The sequence below is a fragment of the Poromitra crassiceps genome, assembly GCF_964638095.1.
Source record: "Poromitra crassiceps genome assembly, chromosome: 4".
NCBI classification, from domain to species: domain Eukaryota; kingdom Metazoa; phylum Chordata; class Actinopteri; order Beryciformes; family Melamphaidae; genus Poromitra; species Poromitra crassiceps.
In genome coordinates this window covers 48,235,226-48,260,447 of record NC_139626.1, presented here as the reverse complement: position 1 = coordinate 48,260,447, position 25,222 = coordinate 48,235,226, and the positions used below count along the sequence as shown (strand labels likewise).

Genomic DNA, 25,222 nt, shown 5'->3' with positions numbered 1-25,222 from the left:
ATGTTGGGCATCCATGGCTAGGCTACAGACTGGCTACTACTGGGAGACATGGCAGCTGCCTGTGTTTGGTGCCTCCGCTAAATAGTCCGTGCGGAAACGAAGCGAGAGAGACAGGTTCCTCTCCTTCCAGCGCCGTCTGCGCCGCATGGGAGTTTAAACTGACGGACTGTTGTGAAACAAAACACTCGGTGTAGCGGAGCCTCTGCGGTTATATAACCGTGACGTTTTAAATCGCGGTTAATAGTCAAACCGGTTAACCCCTGCATCCCTAGTCTGTGTGCGTGTGTCTCTGATGTGTGTGATGCATTGTCGGACAGATGGAAGGAAACAGATTGATTCCAGTCCTCTCCCAGTTTTCATTGTGTTACTCATGGCCTAATCATCATAAAATGACACTGAACACAATCTACAAATTCAGCCTGTCCTCATTCAATCACATTCACAGAAATCTTCTCAAACTGCTGCTCACAGCTGAGAGAGAGAGAGAGAGAGAGAGAGAGAGAGAGAGAGAGAGAGAGAGAGAGAGAGAGAGAGAGAGAGAGAGAGAGAGAGAGAGAGAGAGAGAGAGAGAGAGAGAGAGAGAGAGAGAGAGAGAGAGATCGATCACAGGCTGCAACAGAGCTGAAATATGAATTAGGCCGGAGGAATGGAGGCATTCCACCATCTACTCCCAGCCTCCCACCTCGATACCTGTAGCGACCCGTACACACGCATGCACACGCACACACACACACACACACACACACACGCTGTCGGTGAGCGTCCGTCGCCCTAGTATTTGCGGTGTGTCCCCCACCTTTGGCTCGAGTCGGCCTTGTCGAATCAGAAATCCCTCTGATTGGCTGGTCAGCTGCTAGCGAAGCAGTGCACGAGGAGAGAGCGCACGCACCAAACGTGCTCATTTTCCAACTTCTCATCTCATACGATAATTCCAATACGCATCATCTTCAACGACGTGCCTTCAGGAAAGCCCCGTTAGCCTGTCTCTGTATGATATCACCCAGTTAGTGCGTTCTCTCCGGCTCCGCCTCCGCCTCCTCCTCTTCCTTTCCTCTTCCACAAGCAAAAGAAAATAATAATATTACTTATTACTTATTACATTACAAAAAAAAAAACATTTCCTCGTTTTTATGTTGTTTGTTTTGTTTTTGTTTGTTGTTGATGTTTCCACCCGCCCCCCCCCCCCCCCACCCCCCCCCCTTAGTTTTGGTCTGAGTGAAATGTTCTATTATGTCTCTTGTGATTCTGATTATAGCTGAATCGCTGGTTTGACCAAGTCAAACTATTTGTATAAGGTTTATTTGAAACGTCTATGGAAAAAAGAAAAAAAAAATCCCTTAGGTCCCAATGCTGAACCCTGAGTTTGGGACTCTATTCCGCTACTGGAGAGAGAAAAGAAGAAGAAGCTATTAGCGACTCTATACAGGAAGAGCAAGAGAATAGAAACTACTCTCTCTGATTCTGCTGCTGGGGGAGCACTGTTGTTGTGCGCGGAGGGAAACGTGACTATCCTCCACCAAAGTGACAAAAGAGGAAGTCATGATCTTGATACTGCCGCTGCGGAGAACAGGAGAAGAGCTATTCTCTCCGTCCGTCTCCCACGCGGCACGGGGGAGGAAGACGTCTCTGATGGAGGGAGAAACCGGGAGCTGATTCCAGCTCCTTAAATGTCAATTGTCGGTTTCTTTACTCCTCTGTGACGGCAGACTAAATGTCTTTGTTGTGGACGAGACCTTTGGGGACATCGTCTTGGGCTTTGGGATACGATGATCGACTGAATCCAAAAAAGAGAGAACTCCCGCACACCGTCTCCACTTGCAAATAAAGGTTTATTCGACGAAAGAATATTGTTTCGGTCCAACGACCTTCCAGAAGGAGAATCTGATGAAAGGTCGTCGGGACCGAAACGTTATTCTGCCGTTGAATAAACCTTTATTTGCGAGTGGAGACAGTGTGCGGGAGTTCTCTCTTTGTTTGACATTTTATATAGGCTACCAAACACCCAATCGGGTTAATCGAGAAAGTAATGGACATATAAACTTGTTTTACTGCAAAGACTAAATAAAAACAACTTCCACAAAGATTTGATAGTAGTAGATTGCTTTCTGACATATTTCTTGTCAACATTAATCTTGAATATATCTTTCCATTTTAAAGTTAAAAAAAATAACTTTGTTTTTACATTGAACATTGCAGCAACTTAGAGTTCCACTTTTAACAGCAGGAGAGAAGTTCATTCAGATATCTTGAGGTGAGCGGCTGTTATGGAATGGAATTGGTGCCAATAATAATCACTCCTCATCCCGCAATAAACAACAGCATCTCCAGCCAATGTGAACCAAATATTGAATTGAAGCCAGGAGTCCGGAAGTTGTCTTGAAAGAATGTACTAGCCATCACATATCCCTGTAATGCTTATTACAGGGAGACTGCAATTGCGGCCCTCAGACTGATTTTAAGCGGCCCTCGGCTTGTCTCTCAAAATATACTCTACCGTATGTGGCCCTCCACACAGTATTGGTTAATCAAGCAAGTTCAATTAGCATTTTTTCCCCTTCACCTGACGATGACAGCACTATCATACAGTTTGTAGACAAGCACCAAGTAGGAACAGCACAGGCAGAACTCATGTTTTCAGATGGTAAACAAGATCCTTAGAGTAGAATTGTATTTTATGGCTGTTTTTTTTTTTTTTTTTTATAAGTGTTATGACGCGAGAAGCAGTTGGCCCCCCCCCGGTCTTTTCACATGATCTAATCTGGCCCCCGTTCAAAAAAGTGTGGACACCCCTGGTATAGGCAGAGAGGAGAGGGGATAGGTGTTAGGGTCGCTGTGAGACTGGTGGATTTACGTGCGGATAGTTGATGGCCAAGACACACTTGGTAACTGAAGTCTCGATAACTAGGAACGCTGAAGCACTTGATAGCTGAGTCTGCAAGGTTCGAAAGCTGGGAACTGTTGCAGAGTGTTGTTGTGGGGTTAGTCTATGAACAACTCCAGAGGACCTGCAGAGCAAACCCTTATAGGTTGAATGAAAATGAATGAAAAAAATTTTTGGGCACCACCACCACCACCAAGCATACACTTAGGTCATAACCAAAGGTTTGGGGCAGAAGCAAACGCTTATATAAAGCCCCCCCTTTTCTTACAATTAAAATAAGAAGATCATCATGATCAGACATTTTGGACATTGTCCTTACTTGCCATCAAATAAACATCCCCTTGTGTTATGACATCATCAGTGAGACCATCCGAGAGGCATGATTTTAGACACTTATGAATCATGACATCACCTTGTGTTATGACATCATCAGTGATCTATGACATCATAGTAGGAATGATGACATCATCCTAACAAGAGGGGAGGGGCTGATCTGACTTGGAGCACACATGTTTTGTCTTTTGAGCTGCAGCAGCAAGCTGGAGTTCAGCCACGTGTGACATGACATGTTGCTGTGGGCAGAGGGTCAAATCTGCTTTGACCTATGTGTGTGTGTGTGCAGTTTATGATTATAGCTAATACCAATAACTATCTGCATGCAAGTATAGCTCATTGAATATGAAATGACTTAAATTTGATCTAAAACAGAGGCTAAAGGAACCGTTTGAAAATGTTTTTTACATCGTCGAAATGTGCACACCAGGAGTAAAAGGGTTAAAAATAGCCATTCCTCTGTCCCCCCCCCCCCCCCCCCTAGAGGGGGTGCCCCCCAATTTGGAAACCACTGCACTACACTGTAAACAAATATGTAACACTGGTAGAGCACAAGATTGGACATGTCAGAGGAGTCTCACAAATGAGTCAGCAAAGTTGTGTGTGTGTGCTGTTCTACGAGCGTGTGTGTGTGTGAGAGAGGAAGTGTGTGTGTGTTTGTGTGCGGCGGGGGGGGGGGGGTAAAATGAGGAAGTGTGCTTGTGTAGATAAAAGGAGTCAGACAAGGTGAGGCGAGGTGAAGCGCGGCATGCTAATGCTAACCCAGTGAAACAGCCTTGTTTCCTAATGGAGGAACGACCCATAAAAGGGTTAGCTTAGGCGGTCGTTCAAAGCAGAAGTGAAGGAGGGTAAATGACGCTCAGCGATGCACTTAAGAGGCTTGAGAGCGAGAGCCACGCTGAGAGATCTGCTCACACACTTAGACGATGCGAGGATGCTCTTATCAGGCCAGTACAACTTCTGAATTTGCGCCTTTCATCGCAAAGCACTCTGTCCACTTTTCCATTTTGGGAAGTATTTGTTGTCTGATGCTCATCACTTAAAGGAGAATGTCGGTAGGCAATTTACTCTTTTATTTTGATTTATTTATTATGTATAACTAAGTCATGTGAACAGACATCTTTGAAATTGGTGCAGTATTGACCAAGATCGCTACAGTTCAGCCGTTTTTCCCCACATCCCCCTACAGTACTGCACTATCCAACCAGGGTATAGCCAATTTCAAAGATTTCTGTTCACATTACTTAGTTATATGAAAATAGGGTCCAGGTTGAGAAATTGCAAAATTTTTCCTTTAAACTTGAATTATTGCTCATTTCCAGCGTGCTTCTTCCCACACGGGGGAACACACGGGCAATTGTGCCTGGCGCCCGACCGAGCCGGAGGTCACACGGGGGCTCGAACCTGCGACCCTCATGTCGGCAGGCAGGGAATCTACTGCTGCACTACTCCGATGCCCTTTTTATGCAATCGAGTTCTACTGTATGCTGCCGGTACATGGCTTTGTTGGGCATCGGCTACATGGACGACGAGACTTGTTGTTAGCAGAACCTGCTCGTTTAGTTATTTTCGTAGGATTTGTTGATGTTAGGAAATGCACTACATGGCGACTGACTATGATTCTTGAATGAAACCCTTGAATAAATAAAGCAGTAAAGAGCAGCATAGCTGTCGTGGGTGGATGCGGTTTAAATGTTTCCACCCCATGTGGCTTGGTTGCCGTGGAGACCTGATTCAATATGTGATTCATTAGTGGGGAAGTGTGTGAACTGCTGTGTCAGTGTGGTTGGGACATCTTTAAGGCGTAGGCCTCCACTTCTAGATATACTGTATCTGTCCATTATGCTTGGTTCCACTTTACCATTTCACTATAAAGTGCTTTTTATTTTATTTTATTTTTTATTTTTTACAAGCTCTGATATTTGCATACATATTTGGGGGGGGGGAATGATGTATCGAACAGCAGATTATTTCACGTATGGCATATTTCTGTCGGCCCTTAAAGGAGCAGCTCACCCTAAAATCCAAAATACCTATTTTTCCTCTCACCTGTAGTGCCATCTATATCATTTTGGGATAGTTGCCTGAGTTTTGGAGATATCGGCCGCAGAGAGGTCTGCCTTCTCTCCAATACAATGGAACTGGATGGCACTCGGCTTTTTTTACATTTGAAAAACTCAACAGCAATGTCTCCAGAAATCATGACCCGGTTACTCGAGATAATCCACAGATCTTGTTATGAGCAGTTTCATGAGGGAACTATTTTCTTTTGACGGAACTGCACCCGCTAGCTGCTAGCTAGTTCCTACATGAGACTGCAAAAGAAAATAGTTCCTCATGAAACTGCTGACAACAAAGTCTGTGGATTATCTCGAGTAACGGGGTCATGGTTTCTGGAAAGAGACATTGCTGTTGAGTTTTTCAAATTTATTTTTTTGGTGCTTTGAGCACCTCAAGCCGAGTGCCATCCAGTTCTATTGTATTGGAGAGAAGGCAGACATCGCTGCGGCCGATATCTCCAAAACTCAGGCAACTATCCCAAAACGATATAGATGGATAAATAGCACTATACAGGTGAGAGGAAAATAGGTATTTTGGATTTTAGGGTGAGCTGTCCCTTTTTAAGAATGTCCTTATGTGTTTCCCCCCATCTAGATGTGCTAGAAACATTTATATGCACACAGTGATTCTCAACCTTTTTCATATCCAGCACCCTGATAGAGCCACAGACCCCCATTTGATGAGATCAACTCTAAGAATCTCCTTATTGTTATGATTTTGTCCACAACTCCGTGACTGCCTGTGTTGTAGGTAGAGAGATGACAGAGACACTATGATCAAAACAGCCATTCTTCTACATTCTCTTAATTGTGTTCACTTCTTGTTAGGCTGAAGTTGAACAATTCATCTGTTTTCTGGGGACCCCCTGGAACCCTCTCAAGGACCCCTGGGGGTCCCCAGACCCCATGTTGAGAAACCTCTCCGCACAAGTGGGTGAGTTGTAACCTTGCGGGGCAGCTGGAATAGCGAGATGGAGCTCTCTGGCTGTGAGTTGGTCGGTGGTGACAACCTGTTTTCCTCCCACTGACAGTGAAAGGGACTCGCTCGGTCGAGATTTCACAAGTTCTAAGTGCTGCCATGGACCTCAGTGACAATCTGTGGTTGTTCTTGCAGACGACTTGCACCGTTTCGTAACGCCTTGCAGCACACATCCTAAAACAAAACACAGGAGGATCTAGTCTAGAATGTTAGAAGTCCCTCTTTTTACGCGTGCTTCCTGAAGTACTTAAAGAGCATGGTGCAGGTTAGACACCACTTTGCATCGGGGGGGGCACGGTGGTCGCAGTGGTGTAAGCGCTGTCGCCTCGCAGCTAGAAGGTCCTGGGTTCCATTCCCACCTGGGACGCTGGGAGCGCTGAAGGAGTGCGTGCCCGTCCGCGTGTCCTCGAGTGCCCACCGCCCGGGTGGGGTCGTCAAAAGGGCCTTTCTGTGTGGAGTTTGCATGTTCTCCCCGTGCCCCCTGTGGGTTTCCTTCCTATAGGAACCCCGCACCAAAAACATGCAATATCCTGGTTGCTGATGTGGTTCCTCCTCTGGTCGTTCGGGGCGCCCGTTCGGAGGGAGGGGAACTCGTTGGAATGGCGTGATCCTCCCACGTGCTATGTCCTACCGGTGAAGCTTCCCCTGCAAGGTGAAAAGAAGCGGCTGGCTAACTGCCCATGTCTCGGAGGAAGCATGGAGCCAGTTTCGGCTCTCCCCAGATCGGCAGAGGGTGGAGCAAAAACCAGGATAAATAAATTAAAATTAGCACTAATGGGAGATAAAAATGGGATAAAAAAATCTGGGGGGGGGGGACAAAAAAACACCACTTTGCATCAATATGTGGGACTTTTATGGAGCAATTAGGATTCTCTTTTGTTTTAGTTTTTTCCCCCACACATAATACCTGCATCTAGACTGCTTTTTGTGAAGCATCTGGCACATAAAAACCAGCAAATCTAGCAATAACACCTGTGACGATTTTAGTACACATTAAACAATAAATGTTCCCTCGGATCATGACCTCTGTACGCGCAGCATCTCTCCCGGTCTGTCCGTCCGTCGAGAGGCCGCTCGCTGCAGTACTGGCAGAGCGGAGTTTTCTCTGCTCCTTCAGTGCCGAGATGCATTCTGGGCAGTGTTGAATTATCGTACCAGAGGGTCAAAATGATCATTGTTGGAGGTAAATGATCGTACAAATACGATAATTATCGTACGTCTGGTGTTTTGGAAAATTTTCTGCTGTACACATTGACTGTATATAATTATTTTTTACAGTAAGTACAGTAGCCCAAGTGTGGTCACAGGTGTTATCTGCACAGATGGCATTTTTTTAAAGCTTTTTCTCCATATTTCTGCCCATTACATGGGGGCATGTTTTAATTTTGTTTTTGATTTTTGGGGGTATTTTCATAAGAATCTTGTAAATTCGTGTTTGTTTTTTTACCTGCACCACACTCTTTAAACGAGAACTTCACTGAACAACAATGGCGATTTATTTTGCACATGGTCAGTCTCACACGTAATCCGAAAACTGCCTGCAAAACTGTTTACAGGCGGACGTGTGTGCCAAAGAAATCCGCATTGCACTTGGGCTCCCGAATGATTGTTGGAGAAAGTGCTTTCTCTTCTCAGCTGCCTGTCAGAATGATCTGAGCAGGTGTGTTGAAAGATCTTACAGTTTAGTGTTACAGTATTGCTGACGTAGTATAGGAGAGATGCAGCTTACAGTAAATGCGTGATGGGGCGCTTCCTCATTGGCCATCATCACTGTGCACATGATCTCCTAATGTGCCATTCTTTAAAGACTTTAATCCGTGTTTTGTGCTGGGAGCAGATGCTGGATGGGAGATGGGACGTGGGAGGTTGAGGAGCATAATGGCCGGGTGTGGTGTGTCGCATGGTGACGCATGATGCTGTACTGTACATACTGTTTGGATCCATAACAAAGCGCGGTGTTCTGTTTCTGACCTTTAGCATGTAAAGCCATCTGTCCATATGAGCGTTTGTGTGCCCGTCCGATGTCTCTATGCATGCATCATCGTCCCTCAGCCTTTTTAGATGATTGCGATCCCTGATCGCTGTTGCCTTTTTACGACGACGAAACCAATTAAGACAATGGTTTTTCATTTCAAATCTAATCCCCCCCCCCCCACCCCGCCTCCCCCTTGACCACGCCCGCTCCATTTTCGAATGAGTTCAGTCTCCCACTGCCTAACGTGCTGTAATGCAGGGGTAGGCAACCTTAGGCACGCGTGCCACCATTGGCACGTGGGAGCTTAACCGATGGGACGCTAGCAGTAAGTGTGCAAGAGTTGTTGTTTTTTTATGTTGAAGTGCCCTCTCATCTGCATGCCAAATTCTCTCTTTCACAGCCATTGGCAGTGGCATGGCCTGTTATTCACAGAAGTTTGATTGCTGCTCCCCCCCACCCGCATTCTGCGAAGACCCGCCCTACTCTGCCTCTGATTGGCTAGTCCTCTGTGCCTTCTTGGCAGAATGGGGGGGGGGGGGGGGGGGGGGTTCCGTTGCCAGTAGAACTGTGCATATAGTAATTTGGAACCACAAGTGGTAATAAAAAAAACAAAAAAAACTTCCATTTATTCCTGATGAACAAGACTGGTGGAAGGTTGGTACTGGTAGCAGTGTTGCCACGTTTATGATAATTATCGTATTTGTACGATAATTTTGCCCTCTGTACGATGTATGATCATTAATGCCAAAATTCCCATAATGTACGATAATTTGATCATTTTGTGACAGTTGTAATCAATATACTAATATGGATTATTTGTTGGTTTATACATGTCTTCTCACAATGTCTTTGCAGCCAATCATGTATTCATGTCCAAAGTCATTTAGTTCCTACAGTGGTAGAGTGCTGGAATTGCCTATACTCAAGTAGAAGTACAGTATTATTATTTTGCTGTTCATTTACCTCAGTGGAAGTATTTACTGGTGTAAAATGTACTTTAAAAGTAAAGCTCCTCATTTAAAATGGAAAGTTGAACGTTGTGATGTGATTTAAGAAATGATGAGATTTAAATCATCATCGTTAACAGTGAGAGTGGGCTGTGTCTGTTGATGTGATGATCTGTGACATCATCAGTGATGTCATGAATCAGTGAATTGTGATGTCATCAGTGATGTCACTTGAGCAATCGTGATGTCATAAATCCTTCCTGGCTGAGGCTATATAAGTGGTGGGAGCACGGCCAGAAAGCCCATTAGAAGAAGAATAAGGTGGAAGACGGCCGGGTTAATGATTTCAACTCGGATGTGGATGTTTTCATAAGGATATCAATCAGCCTTCTCGTATAGTCTCTCATATATACTGTATAATTACAACTAGAAATATCGCAAAGGATCTCATATCATTTCTCATTTACGTGTGTCCGCGCAGCTCGTGAGCTTCGCTTTTGCTCGCCGGCAATTGAGCAATCGTGAGCCTCGTGCGGAGGAGCCCCTCGCCCTATTATAGTAGTGAGATGTCCCGATTATGAGGGGAAAAATGATGTTGCTATCTGCACGTTGCCTATATGGATGGAATAACGTTACAGATCTGTTGGAGATTAAAATTTTGATGTGGAGTCATGTGACACACTGGGGGGAAAAAAGAGAAAAAAAAGGCGGCACTTTATATGAAAAAGGTTGCCGACCCCTGCTGTAATGAGAACCTGGGGAAGTGCAAGGACACCGGCGCACGATGCTGAGCAGGCACAAAATGGCCACCGAGGTGGACCACATGATGGCCTTTAGGTCACACGGAGCGGGATAGTGCTCGCTCACTGATATCGGAGAGAGGAGGCGCTCAGTCAGATCGATGACGGCACACTGGGACAGTTGTACACTTTTAGTTATTTGTGGTTTTAATTAGAGTTGGGCGATATTGACGTAATCAAATATCACAAGATTTTAAACCAAAAATGATGCCTCCATATCGATCATGTGATGATATTTTGAGTATTTGGGCTGTCATAAGATATTCACACACACACACACACACACTCACAGACATGTGAAAATAATTAATAATAATGATAATGTGTAATAAGAGTAATGTAGTAATCTACAGTAACAGCAGGTAAAGCCAACCATTGTTCACTTTCATAATTCTCTGAAAAATGTGTAGTAGTAAACGAGTGACATTCAAGTTATTTCGCAATATTACATGAACTAAAATCCCGGCCAAAATATACTGTAGGCTCATATCACAATATCACCTTCAGTTTACAGTATAGGTTTGAGTAGCCTATTTCATTCGACATGTTACTCATACATTGCAATTCTGAGTTTTTGTCTTGATTGGGGACAGTGTGATTGGGCGATGCATGATGCTGTTCGTTGTCTTGATTAGGGACAGTGTGATTGGGCGATGCTGTGATTGTCTGATTGGAGGATGGTCTCTCGAACCTTAATGGCCCCCCTGGGTGCTTGTTAAGGTGAAGCCAAGCGACTGGTCAGAGCGTCAGGGTGCTGAATAAGCAGAGACCCTCTGTAGTTTAGCTCTGGTCCCATGTGGCAAGTGGGAAGGTGGCTCGTCATAATCTGTGTGCTGAGAGGGAAGAACAGAGACTCTCCTCAAAGAGTCAAGTGATAGAGTATGTAGGATACACACTAGAGATGGAGACTTGGACTTGTGACTTGGATTCGAGTCGCACTTAAGTCGCACACACAGTGACTTGACACACTCGGACATCGAGATTTGGGACTCGTGAATAATCTTTTCTTTTCTTTTTTTGGTGCATTGACATTAAGGAAATGTCTACTAATAATGATGCCACTAGCGCCTCCTCTGGTCGTTCGGGGCGCCTGGTCGGGGTGGAAGGGAACTGGTGGGAATATAGACCCTTCTCACAAGGCAGGGTGAACACAGGTGCAAGGCAAGCAAAACACTAATGAGGGTTTCCAACTTCACATGATTGGAATTTGGAAACCCTCAGTAGTGGTTTGCTTGCACCTATGGCCCCCCCGTGAACAGGGTCTATAGCGCGATCCTCCCACGTGCTCCATCCTATCGGTGAAGCTCCCCGCCCCCCCCCCCCCCCCCCCCCCCCCGCATGTGTCGGATGAATCATGGTGCTAGTCTACGGCTCTCCCCTGATCGGCAGAGGGTGGAGCAGCGACCGGGGCAGCCAATAGGGCAGCATGGGGATAAATTGGCCAAGTATGATTGCGGAGAAAATGGGGGGAAATCATAAAATAAATAAATAATGTAATAATAATAATAATGTCAACTAATCAATGGCCGATACTGTGCAAAAAGATAAAGGAGTGAAGATAACACACCCTTGCAAGGCAGCTGGGTTGGCACGAGGTCAGGTTAGATACCACATGCTTTGAATTCCTTGGTTTTAGCTATGCAGGGTTCTAAGCAGACAGGATGGCATCCAGCAGATGATGGAACACTCATCCATAAGAGACTTGAGACTCTGGACGGACACACACACACACACACACACACACACACACACACACACACACACACGCTGGCCCAGGGTCTGCTTGCACCGTTGCACTTTGTGTGTAATGTCGCAGTCGCAAATGTACGAAATCGCGTTGATTTGGTGTGAGGGCTCCAAAAGGCGGCGCTGACGGCTAATTCTCGTCCAAATTGACGTCACTTCTGGCTCCGAATAACCAAGATGGCGACGCTGAAAATGCAAAACTCCAAGCTTCAAAACAGGAGTCCACAAACGGCAGCTACGTCCATATTATTACATATTATTATTACGTTATATTATTATATTATTACAGGCTCTATGGTTTCCTCCTTTAATTTGTCAGCCGTCTGTATATGACATGAATAAGTGCAGCGGCGCTGCTCCTATATTCACCATGAAAAATCAAGGCCTTTAAGCACTTTCAAAACAGTACATCATTTATCACTCCACCTAGTTCAGCTGACATGGCAGAAATATGTATAGAGCCACGAGCCAACACTTAATGGAGTGTGAGGGTGCGAGTGTGTGTGTGTGTGTGTGTGTGTGGGTGTGTGTGTGACGTGTGTGTGTGTGTGTGTGTGTGTGTGTGTGTGTGTGTGGGTGTGTGTGTGACGTGCGTGTGTGACGTACGCGCGTGTGTGTGCGTGTGTGTGTGTCTGTGTGTGTGTGTCTGTGTGTGTGTGTGTGTCTGTGTGTGTGTGTGTGTGTGTGTGTGTGTGTGTGTGCGTGCGTGCATGCGCGAGGTCTCCCCAGGACAATGCATGTTGTTGTGGTGACTATAATGGTCTCTAACCCAATTTAGCCGGCTCGTTCTGCAGCCCCCCCCCCCCCCCCCCCCCCCCAAGTCCACACCCACCTCCCCACGGTTGCTGTGGCAACAGACAATGAGCTTCCTACTGACACACCCCCTCCTCACCCCAGCAGGAAATGCCACCAAAGTCGTGTGTGTGTGTGTGTGTGTGTGTGTGTGTGTGTGCATTTTTTGTACCGCATGAGGGCCTGTGTCCACCTAGCGTCTTTTTCCGACGCTGGGAAAAACGTTAAACGCTGGGAGTGCGCTGATCCCAGCGCACAATATACAAGGAAGCAGTCTGAAACTAACGTTAGTTCAGTGCGGTAGTAGCTTGATAGCTGAGAGCTAGCAAGCTAACAACACAGGTAGGCTACGTTATTAAAAGCAGTAAGCACTCACCAGAAATATTAAGTGTCTAGCCAATCTGCTCCCACAATTGAGCCTTTCTGTCTCTGTTGCGATAGTTTCTCCATAGTTGCCAGAAAAGGAGCACCCGACACCAGCGTCTTTCTGAAAAGTTAAATTATGTTCAGCTGGAAGCGCTGGGAGTCGGGCGCACAAAAACGCTGGAGCGCTCTGAAAATAGACGCTGGGCGCAGCGCACTTTCTCTAGACGTCCGTGTGCGCCTGCATACGCTCTCCCCCCATTGGAAACAACTGAAAAAAGACGCTGGACCTGAGGAAAATACGCTAGGTGGACACAGGCCCTAAACTGTGATGAATATCGGTTCACCGGGTCACCAGTAGCAGCGCTTTACTCCATCACTCACACACTCAAACACACGTGCACATACACACACGCACACACATACTGTACATACACACACACGCGCACACACACACACACACACACACACATACACATACAACCAAAACTTAGAACATATGTTCAAATTAAAAATATGTTCACTCCAGAACCCTATGTTACTTTACCCCTGGATAGATCCAGAAGATCTTTATGTGCCCAGTTGAGAACGGGTACCCTCCCTTTGGCTATTGAGGTTGGCAGGTTCAATTCTATTGCTGAGGAGGAGAGACTTTGTACTGTATGTGAATTAGGTGTTGTGGAAGATGAATTTCATTTTTTGTTTCATTGTACGCTATGTGAGGAACCAAGATTGTCTCTATTTCAGTTAATGCAAAATAAGAAACCGGAACTATTTTGGTCAGGAGATGATGCGAAGTTGGAATGGTTGTTCAGAGATGAAGTCTTCAGTTTGGCCAGGTTTATTGGGAGTGCTTGGAAACTCAGAATGGAGAAGCTGTTCATCTGAATATACAACTCTGTCTTGTTTATATTTGAGCGTTTTGTAGCTGGTTTGTTGATTTGTTTGTATTGTTGAACTTTGAACTTGGTTTGTGTCTTGTAAGCCCAGACGGGCCGGGCACCTTGAATATGGTGCATGACACAGAAATAAAAATCTATCTATCTACTGTACATACACACACACACACGCACGCACAGACAGCCAGTCTGATGGAATTAGAGGCAGTTAGCTGGGAGAATTCCTCCTCCCACCACGTACCTTCTCTGCGGTTGTTCATCACTTGGGTCTGCCTCCGAGTCTCCAAAACCAAATGTTTGGGCTGCGTTGGTAAACTGCTGCTCGGGGCATTTCCCAAGTCTCCGAGGGGGCGGGGTGGGGGGTGCGGGGGGTGTTTGGTGCAGCGCGGTCCAAAACTTAAAAAAACAAATCCCCACAGAGGTGGGGGGGGGGGGCTGTAATCTACAAGCAATAGCAGACTGTAAGATAAACAAACAGACTGATGACGAGGAGAGGTCCGATATCACAATGTCTACAAATACAGCAACGTTATTGCTTTGGGTTCTAAACAGAGGAACCCACGCAGCAGGCCCTGGGAAATAAATAAAGAACAGCTTTTCCTAAATCTCCCGCGCCTTCCCTTCTTCCATTCAGTGCCTTCCAGTGCTGAAAGCGTGCCCAGGTCTGACTGGCTGGCTGGCCGGCTGGCTAACAGCCGTGGAGACGGCTGGATGGGGGACTTGCCCTGGTTCATTGTCGTTCAGAGAAAGTCTAGTCCAAATCTATTTTTAAAGCACTTTCACCACACGCACGTTTGTCCCACAGCGCTTTAAAAAGCCACTAGGGACACACACGGAGATCTAAATGAGACACAAATGAGATGACAACAACCATCACAGGTCTTAGGATGTGGGTCATATGGATATGGGCCTGTGTGTGTGTGTGTGTGTGTGTGTGTGTGTGTGTGTGTGTGTGTGTGTGTGTGTGTGTGTGTGTTAAATAGACACAGTTCTTAGTTTCATTTAAGTGATTCGTTCAGGTGCTCTGTTCACGTGCTTCACTAATTGTTTTTTTTACCAGCTACGGTGTTGCTACCGTTTTTTTAATGACTCCGTCTTTACTTTACCCATCTCTCTTTCTCTCTCTCTCTCTCTCTTTCTCTCTCTCTCTCCCCCTCTCTTTCTCTCTCTCTCCCTCTCTCTCTCTTTCTCTCTCTCTCTCCCCCTCTCTTTCTCTCTCTCTCCCTCTCTCTCTCTCTCCCTCTCTCTCTCTCTTTCTCTCTCTCTTTCTCTCTCTCTCTCTCCTCTCTCTTTCTCTCCCTCCCTCTCTCTCTCTCTCGACTCTTAATTGAGGAACATGTAACGGTATTGAATCAGTTATTTTATTAGGCTACATGTCCATGTCAGTGACTCAAGGTCCACTTGGTTGCAATTTGTGCATAGTAGCAAAGATGTTCCCAAACAAATGAAACGAATGTAAGAAACGGAAGTTAATTTGCTACAAAGCGCACCCTTCTATCCATTCAGCTGTTGTCGCCACAGCTATCTATCGATCTATCTTTTTCATCCATGTTTTTCGGGGGGGTTTCTCTGATTTCAAGTCATATCTGGCACCAAATGGTGATATGATCTGCAGCATTACGAGGCAGGCAGCTGTGACTTTCCTGAATCAAAAGAAAACGTTCACTTGGCAGTGGGTCATTTTGTCGGTACTACCTTGTTGTTTTTGTCGGGATAAATGATTTGACTTTGTGTTCAAATGTCCCCGTCTTGCCCTGTCTGTTGTTGTTGTTGTTGTTGTTGTTGTTGTTCTCCTTTATACATTCAAAGCCTTCCCGGGAACCAAACGGACGAGTCAGGTTTGAGCTCTCCAGATAACGGAGCGTTTTCAAATCTCTGGAGGGCGTTGTGCATTTGTGGTTAAAGACTGTGGAGATTGTGTGCTTTACAGGAGCTGTACGGCCGCCAAATGTTAGCACAGCGCTTCTTCACAAAAACAATCTTTTCTGTTCATTTGAACGAGGCCAGGGCACAACGTAGGTGTGACCCGCCGCTGGGGATCGAAACCAGGAACCTTCGGCATGCGGTCACTCTAGCCTCTGAGCTCTAGCATGTGGCCAGGGCGTCTCTCGAGGTCTGGAGGAGAGCGGAAGCCTTTACATGCTTGTGCGTCAAAGGCCTTTCCGAATGCGCCGAGGGGTGCGCCGCGGCTGGCGAGCCGGCCGGCGCATCTCGGCGTGCAGCTCCCCCCGAAAATGTGACTCGGAGGGGAACGCGAACAGCACAAGTATACTATAATGTAGATGGGGATATACCAGGAGATAATGAAAGAAATTACCAAGTACAGTTATGCACTACATTCTGTCCTTGGGCTAACTTCTAGTCATTGAAATCCTAGTGAAGTCACACAACTTACTAATTTCACTGGGGACTCTGCATTTGACCCATCCCTTGCTCACAGCCAATCGCCGCGAACGTTCTTGGATTTAACGCGGCGCGTGATTGGCCCACGACCTCGGCAGCTACGACCATACAGCCTGTTAGCGGTGAAGTCAAGTGCGGTGTTGGCAGTTGGCAGTTCACCGTCGCGAGACACCAAAAACGTAAAAGCAAATATCGAATGGATTACTCTATTGGTATCGGTATCACTTTAAGGGTACTGGTATTGGTACTGTTAACATGTTTTTGTTAAACGATACTCAGCCCTACACTTATACAGCGACAGCACTGTTGGTACCCAGTAAGAGAGGGGAAATATTGTTGCTCATACTTCTGCTTCCCTCTTTGTCACTTTCACTTTCTCTTCTATGTTGCGGGTGGGAAGAGAGAGAGAGAGAGATTGGATTCGGTACATCGTCTTTCACTCTCTCTCCCTCCTAGGGATGCAACGATTATAAATTTTGATGTACGATTATAGTCTGAGAAAAAACCACGATTATCACGGTTTCACGATTATTGTTATGGACGTATAAAAATCACATGAGCATTCTCTAAATAGAGGTTTTATTGTATTTCCCCCACAATCTTAACAGTTGCTGCCTTCCGGAATACTAATGCACGATATGGATTTTTACAGCCGATAGTATAGGCCTACGCTAACCGATAAATATTCTCCTGGCCAATAACCGATACGTTAAACATACTATTGTTACTTTTTTCACATTTTTGTATTTAAAAAAATAAGTTCTTAACCTGTATTTTATGCACACCTGGGATTAAAAAAAGAAGAAAGGGCAGATGTAGTGAGCAAAGATGGATGATTTAATATTCCATGATCTGACCTAATCAAATCTAACTGACATCACTATTGTGAACATAAAACAAACAACATTTCTGATATAATATATATATATATATAATACAAAAAATATTTTATTATTATTTTATAGAAGCGAAAGCCTATAGCTGCTTAGTCTGCAGAAAAAAACACAAAAGGCATAGTAACTTAGACTCTTATTGGCATGTTACTGGCAACTAAATGTGCCGTCTGAAATGAATTTTGCATTGGGGTCAGTTCTATTGAAGTGATGATGGGGCAGGCATGGAAAGCCTCACTATAAGCCATCATGTGTCGTTTCACTTTTTACTGGAAAATGCTCCCTCTGGATTAAAGAAAGGACACTCTGTGGTGTTGACTGGTGTTTGTTATGTAAATGTGCGCATTTGTTTTCCTTGTCTCAGTCAGATCATGACTGCCAAGCAGCTAGCTACGTTAGCTTCACGTTATTAGGCCTACATGTAACGTTAGCGGGTTGCTTTTGGAGTTGACACAAACCCTTGATGTTTCTTTTCGTGTAAAGCATGCGGTTCTCTATGGTTTAGGCCAGCGCTGGGAGCATGAAGTGCTTTAAATGCGGGGATGTTTGGTCACAACGAGCTTGAGGAACTATGTACGCTAGGCTATGGCCAGCTAGCTAACATTAGCCACAACAGCTAACGTTAACGCATTGACAGTACCGTTAACGTCAATGACTGTATGTTAACGCTAAACAAATCCGCTGCCTCTTCCCCACGTTTGGTTTAACGTAACACCAGCTCAGACTTTCCCCTAATCTCAGAAACCTTGCGGGACATGTATTGCAACATTTATGTTGGGCATCCATGGCTAGGCTACAGACTGGCTACTACTGGGAGACATGGCAGCTGCCTGTGTTTGGTGCCTCCGCTAAATAGTCCGTGCGGAAACGAAGCGAGAGAGACAGGTTCCTCTCCTTCCAGCGCCGTCTGCGCCGCATGGGAGTTTAAACTGACGGACTGTTGTGAAACAAAACACTCGGTGTAGCGGAGCCTCTGCGGTTATATAACCGTGACGTTTTAAATCGCGGTTAATAGTCAAACCGGTTAACCCCTGCATCCCTACTCCCTCCCTCTCTGTATCTCTCTCCCTCCCTCTCTCTCTCTTGCTGTTCTCTCATTCAGTTTCTCTGCATGCTGGAGGAAAGCGACAGACGGGTACAGTCTTTCATACACCCCTCACTTCCTTGTCTTTGTCACTCTTTCATGCCGAGCTGTGTGGGAGACAGAGAGAGGGAGAGAGAGAGAGAGAGAGAGAGAGAGAGTGGCATGTGGGAGAGAGAGAGAGAGAGAGAGAGGCATGTGGGAGACAGAGAGAGAGAGAGAGAGAGAGGCATGTGGGAGACAGAGAGAGAGAGAGAGAGAGTGGCATGTGGGAGAGAGAGAGTGGTATGTGGGAGACAGAGAGAGAGAGAGAGAGAGAGACATGTGGGAGAGAGAGAGAGAGAGAGAGAGAGAGGCATGTGGGAGACAGAGAGAGAGAGAGAGAGGCATGTGGGAGAGAGAGAGAGAGAGAGAGAGAGAGAGAGAGAGGCATGTGGGAGACAGAGAGAGAGAGAGAGAGGCATGTGGGAGACAGAGAGAGAGAGAGAGAGAGAGTGGCATGTGGGAGAGAGAGAGAGAGAGAGAGAGAGAGAGAGAGAGGCATGTGGGAGACAGAGAGAGAGAGAGAGAGGCATGTGGGAGACAGAGAGAGAGAGAGAGAGAGTGGCATGTGGGAGAGAGAGAGAGAGAGAGTGGTATGTGGGAGAGAGAGAGAGAGAGAGAGAGTGGCATGTGGAAGAGAGAGACAGAGGCATGTGGGAGACAGAGAGAGAGAGAGTGAGGGAGAGAGAGAGAGAGTGGCATGTGGGGGAGAGAGAGAGAGTGGCATGTGGGAGACAGAGAGAGAGAGAGAGAGAGAGTGGCATGTGGGGGAGAGAGAGAGAGAGTGGCATGTGGGAGACAGAGAGAGAGAGAAAGTGAGGGAGAAGAGAAAGTGAAAGTGAAGGAGAATTGGAAATGACAGATAATAATGGGGGAATGGAGAGACTGGGAGAGAGGGGGTGGCGGGAGGGGGGTTTGGGAGGTACGGCGTCCCACCTCCTCTCCTCTCCTCTCCTCCCCCCTCCTCCCACCTCCTCTCCTCTCCTCTCCTCCCCTCTCCTCCCCCCTCCTCCCACCTCCTCTCCTCTCCTCTCCTCTCCTCTCCTCTTCTCTCTCTTATGCTCTCATCATTTACGTGACAGGAATGCAGCCTGTTGTGCAGGAGCAGTATAGAACATCAGTCGCACTCTCTCTCTCCCTCTCTGTCTCTGTGTCTCTCTCTCTCTCTCTCTCCCTCTCTGTCTCTGTGTCTCTCTCTCTCTCTCTCCCTCTCTGTCTCTGTGTCTCTCTCTCTCTCTCCCTCTCTGTCTCTGTGTGTCTCTCTCTCTCTCTCTCTCCCTCTCTGTCTCTGTGTGTCTCTCTCTCTCTCTCTCTCTCCGTATATGGTTGTGTATCTCTGCCGACTGCTGCGTTAGGGCTTGTTGACTGAGGCACAGGCTTCTTCTTGTTAGCCATCAGTCTCTTCGTAGCCCAGTAAGCCTTCTTCATGCTAGCCATCATTTCAGCTTCGTTCCAAGGCGAGATGAGTGGCTACCTTCCTGCTAATATAATTGGGCCGTGCTTGCTCAACTGCCATGCGCGACGCGGTGCGAAGCCAGGCGAGCGCTGCGCGTACCGGCCGAGCTGCGTCTGCGAGACGTCGAGGGCATATCTAGTCTGGATAAGGTGGCGCCTGACCTGCTCGTACAAAGTGGATGATGGCACTGAATGAAGACAAATTATAACTGCGATAGATGGTCACTCAGGTTCCTCGGTTGACAAACTGACAACACGTTTACTTAGCAGATCCTCTGTTTTAAGGAGAGATTCGACATTGGAGATTGCCGTGCCAACTTCAAGAACGTCAAGAACCCCCAAAGACAGCTGCTTTAGACCCCCAAATTCTGAGCAGAGTTCTACCGTTGGACATGGTTTTATACAGAAACATAGCCCAGCTGTCCATACTATAGGTACAATGGGGACAAAGCTGTCATCCGCAGGGCACGCACAAAACGTTCTTCTCATTTTTCAATCTCTTCACAAAGACACGGCCTTTCACTACGCCTCTTCCTTTCAAGCAAAAAAACATTCAAGGGCTGACGACACGGCTGCCATTTGCAACTTTTTATCAGACATTCTCGATTTGAACTACATTACGAAACCGTGGTGCGCGAGAGTGGTGTGGAAATGATAGGCAAACCCTGCTTTGTTTCATGTATCTGATTTGTCTATGCGCAGTCCTAACGTGCATCTGATCAGTCCTAACGTGTGTGCTAGTTGACTCATCTGATCAGTCCTAACGTACGTGCTAGTTGTCTCATCTGATCAGTCCTAACGTGTGTGCTAGTTGACTCATCTGATCAGTCCTAACGTGTGTGCTAGTTGATTCATCTGAGCAGTCCTAACGTGCGTGCTAGTTGATTCATCTGATCAGTCCTAACGTGTGTGCTAGTTGACTCATCTGATCAGTCCTAACGTGTGTGCTAGTTGTCTCATCTGATCAGTCCTAACGTGTGTGCTAGTTGACTCATCTGATCAGTCCTAACGTGTGTGCTAGTTGATTCATCTGAGCAGTCCTAACGTGCGTGCTAGTTGACTCATCTGATCAGTCCTAACGTGCGTGCTAGTTGACTCATCTGATCAGTCCTAACGTGTGTGCTAGTTGATTCATCTGAGCAGTCCTAACGTGTGTGCTAGTTGTCTCATCTGATCAGTCCTAACGTGTGTGCTAGTTGACTCATCTGATCAGTCCTAACGTGTGTGCTAGTTGATTCATCTGAGCAGTCCTAACGTGCGTGCTAGTTGACTCATCTGATCAGTCCTAACGTGTGTGTGTGCTAGTTGGCTCATCTGATCAGTCCTAACGTGCGTGCTAGTTGACTCATCTGATCAGTCCTAACGTGTGTGCTAGTTGTCTCATCTGATCAGTCCTAACGTGTGTGCTAGTTGACTCATCTGATCAGTCCTAACGTGTGTGTGTGCTAGTTGGCTCATCTGATCAGTCCTAACGTGCGTGCTAGTTGACTCATCTGATCAGTCCTAACGTGCGTGCTAGTTGTCTCATCTGATCAGTCCTAACGTGTGTGTGTGCTAGTTGACTCATCTGATCAGTCCTAACGTGTGTGTGTGCTAGTTGGCTCATCTGATCAGTCCTAACGTACGTGCTAGTTGACTCATCTGATCAGTCCTAACGTGTGTGCTAGTTGACTCATCTGATCAGTCCTAACGTGTGTGCTAGTTGACTCATCTGATCAGTCCTAACGTGCGTGCTAGTTGACTCATCTGATCAGTCCTAACGTGTGTGTGTGCTAGTTGGCTCATCTGATCAGTCCTAATGTGTGTGTGTGCTAGTTGGCTCATCTGATCAGTCCTAATGTGCGTGTGTGCTAGTTGGCTCATCTGATCAGTCCTAACGTGCATGCTAGTTGGCTCATCTGATCAGTCCTAACGTGCATGCTAGTTGGCTCATCTGATCAGTCCTAACGTACGTGCTAGTTGACTCATCTGATCAGTCCTAACGTGTGTGCTAGTTGACTCATCTGATCAGTCCTAACGTACGTGCTAGTTGACTCATCTGATCAGTCCTAACGTGCGTGCTAGTTGACTCATCTGATCAGTCCTAACGTGTGTGCTAGTTGACTCATCTGATCAGTCCTAACGTACGTGCTAGTTGACTCATCTGATCAGTCCTAACGTGCGTGCTAGTTGACCGTCGGCTGTACTCTTTGCGGTGTGTTCAAGTGGAACTTTACGTTGGCTTGGTGTGTTCCAGCACTTAAACCCTGCAATGCCCTGCACAGGCATGGAGGAGTGCTGAATGTTACACTCTCAGAGGGGATGGTCCGTCTCAATCCATCTCTCTCTCTCTCTCCTCCTCTCTCTCTCTCTCTCTCTCTCCTCCTCTCTCCATCACTTCTCCCCTCCCACGTGCTCCTCACAGCTCCCGCTGATGCCTCCCTCTCTCCTCCGTCCTCCTCTCTTTTCACATACAGTACTTTGTGTTGCTGAGTTGTGAGTCCCTTGGGGCCTGTGGTGAACAAGCTATTTCAGATCCTTGTCATGCTTTACAGGGCGATTACTGGCACACTTGTCTATTTTATTTGATATTTTACCTTATCCCAATGTGTTATTTTATTATTATTAGTAGTAGTAGTAGTAGTAGTAGTAGTAGTAGTAGTAATAATAATAATAATAATAATAATAATAATAATTTATTATTATTATTATTATTATTATTATTATTATTATTATTATTATTATTATTTCTTGCCCATCTTATGCTTAAGGTGGTCTGAGAAGATGTATGCATTTTAGATGGATTAGAATGTAAGAATAGAAGTTGCTGCGTAAGCACCGACTGTCCCCATTTCTTGACTGTGCCGCCTGCGCCTGGCTAAAAAGGGAATCCCAGAGGTGAGGATGACTTTGACACAGTCTGAGCCGTGTGGGAATCAAGGCAGGACTGAACATGAACACTGCTTCACCTTCGTTTGCGTTAACCGTTCTATTACATCACGTCACGTCTCTTTTCTCATCACTTAATAGAGGAGATTGCCGGTTGGCCACCGGGGTGGGGGGGGGGATGGATCAGTCCCCAATTGTATCAGTAACGTAAATGATATACTAATCTCTCTCTACATACATACACACACACACACGCTGCCTCCTATTATTGAAGATTATGGTAATGACAGAATGGGGAATCACCGTTGCATTTTTATGTTTCTCTTGTCTCTTTTGTCTCTTCCTTCTTTCTCCTCGCTCTCCCTCACTGCCTTCTCTGTCTCCCTCTCTCTCCTCCTCCCTCCCTCCCTCTCTCTCCTCCTCCCTCTCTCTCCTCCTCCCTCCCTCTCTCTCCTCCTCCCTCTCTCTCATCCTCCCTCTCTCCCTCCTCTCTCTCTCTCCTTCTCTCTCCTCCTCTCTCTCTATCCCTCTCTCTCCCTCTCCCTCCTCCTCTCTCTCCTCCTCTCTCTCTCCCTCATCTCCCCTCCTCTCTCTCTTATCCCTTGCTCTCTCCTCTCTCTCTCTCTCTCTATCCTCCCTCTCTCCTCCTCCTCTCTATCCCTCTCTCTCTCCTCTCTCTATCCCTCTCTCTCCTCTCTCTCTATCCCTCTCTCTCTCCTCCTCTCTCTCTCTCTATCCCTCTCTCTCTCTCTCCTCTCTCTCTATCCCTCTCTCCTCCTCCTCCTCTCTCTCTCCCTTGCTCTCATCTCATGCACACATTTAGCTCCAGTCCTCCAGGGGAAGCGGAGAGTCACTATGAATAATGAAATGTCATAAAATACCACAGTCTTGATTTTTCCCCTGTTCTTTTTCACGCTTCTCTTCAATCGTGCTGCGATAGACTTTGCTTTTTCCCTTGCGCTCTCCACAGTAGCTTGACTGGTCTTCTCTGTGCTCTAGCTGAGTCTGAATCAGAATACCTCCTCAGTATAGCTTGACTGGTCTGTCTTCTCTGTGCTCTGAGTCTGAATGAGAATGCAGGAGGAAAACGCATCACATATATGATCAACATCATAAATCAGCAATAGATTATGGATGGCTCATTGGGCAGAGCGTTGCATTAACACTGTCAGGCGCCACAAGTTGGATTCCCCCTGCATGGGGCTACATATGCTTCAAAATATAATCTTTCAGTCTATTGAAGCGTCCACGTACAAGATTCTCAGAGGGGGGGGGACACAAAGCATAGGGCAGGCCTGTAACTATCGACTATTCTCAAATTGAATATTCAAATAATCGATGGGATTTTTCTTTTGTCGACATGTCTTCTATAAATTCTTGTTAAAAAATGTGAATCTGTTGAAATCTTTATAGCCACCCCCCCCCCCCCCACACACACACACACACACACACACACACACACACACACACACACACACAGCTACTACTACATTACTACATTATTAAGTTGCCATGAGGTTAATTGTGGATCCCCCATGGAGGCAATTAGTGGTGAATCAGAACATCAAGCCCTAGGAAAGTGTGTGTAGGGCGTCTGGGTAGTGTGTCGAGCTAAAAGCACTCCCCTCCCACCACGGGGTCCCGGGTTCAATTCCCGGCAGCGGTACTTCTGGCTTGGTCAGACGTTCCTATACAGACACAATTGACCGTGTCTGTCTGCGGATGGGAAGCCGGTGGGGTATGAGTCCTGGTCGCTGGTCACTAGTGCCTCCTCTGGTCGGTCGGCCTGTTTGGGGGGGGGGGGGAGCGGAACTGGGGGTAATAGCGTGATCCTCCCACACGCTACACCCCGCCGGTGAACCTCCTCGCTGTCGGGTGAAAAGATGCGGCTGCCGACTGCACGACACGTGTGTCGGAGGAGGCATGTGCTAGTCTACAACTCTCCCCAGATCGGCAGAGCGGGTGGGGCAACGACCGGCACAGCAGGGGGGATTGGCCAAGTACAATTAGGGAGAAAATGGGAGGGAAATCCGTAAAGGGAAAAAAAGTGTGTGTCATTAGTGGCCGGGCCAGCGAAGCGGCCGGGCCACTTATTGTATTTGCCTGTATTATTATTAGTGGCCGGGCCAGCGAAGCAGATTTCCTGTGTGAGATTATGTGCAAAATAAATCCGCATTGTTTTTCAGTGGAGTGTCCCTTTAAGTCACACACAGTGACGTGAGACTTGACTTGGACTCTAGCTCAAAGACTTGAGACTCGCCCGGCCACGACCCGTTGCTGCGCAGCAGCTACAATTAATCGGTGACATTTTGTGTCTTGTGTGGTTTCAGGATGAAAATGCGACGGCACAGGGTGTTCTTGCTGTGCACGGTGGGCCTGTGCGTCATCTCCTTCCTGCACTACTACAAGGCCCTCCACTACGTGTCCCTGCTGCGCGAGCTCTCCGCCCCCTACCCCAACATCAAGTCCTTCATCATGGTCACCGGCTTCTTCTGGAGGGAGAGGGGCGTGGCCGGCACCCCGCTTAGCCCCGCCTCCCCCGAAGAGGCCCCCCCTCTCCCGGGGGCTGCGCCCGTCCGACACCAAGCCCCAAAGTGGCGGCGGGTGTGCCGGGTGGAGCGGCAGGCGGAGGAGGCGTGATGGGGATGGGTGGAGGTGCGGTCGGAGGTGCAGGGATCGTGGGCAGGGCGGGGCTAGAGATGAGG

At 46.9% G+C, this 25,222-nt stretch overlaps 1 protein-coding gene across 1 annotated transcript in view; it reads left to right on the top strand.

Moving 5' to 3' along the window:
- Positions 1-25,222, top strand: part of mgat3b (beta-1,4-mannosyl-glycoprotein 4-beta-N-acetylglucosaminyltransferase b) — an 88,243-nt gene that overhangs the window by 55,357 nt on the left and 7,664 nt on the right. Inside the window, 2 exon segments of the mRNA XM_083635955.1 lie at positions 24,848-25,079; positions 25,081-25,121. Coding sequence (XP_083492081.1) covers positions 24,848-25,079; positions 25,081-25,121 — 273 coding nt within the window.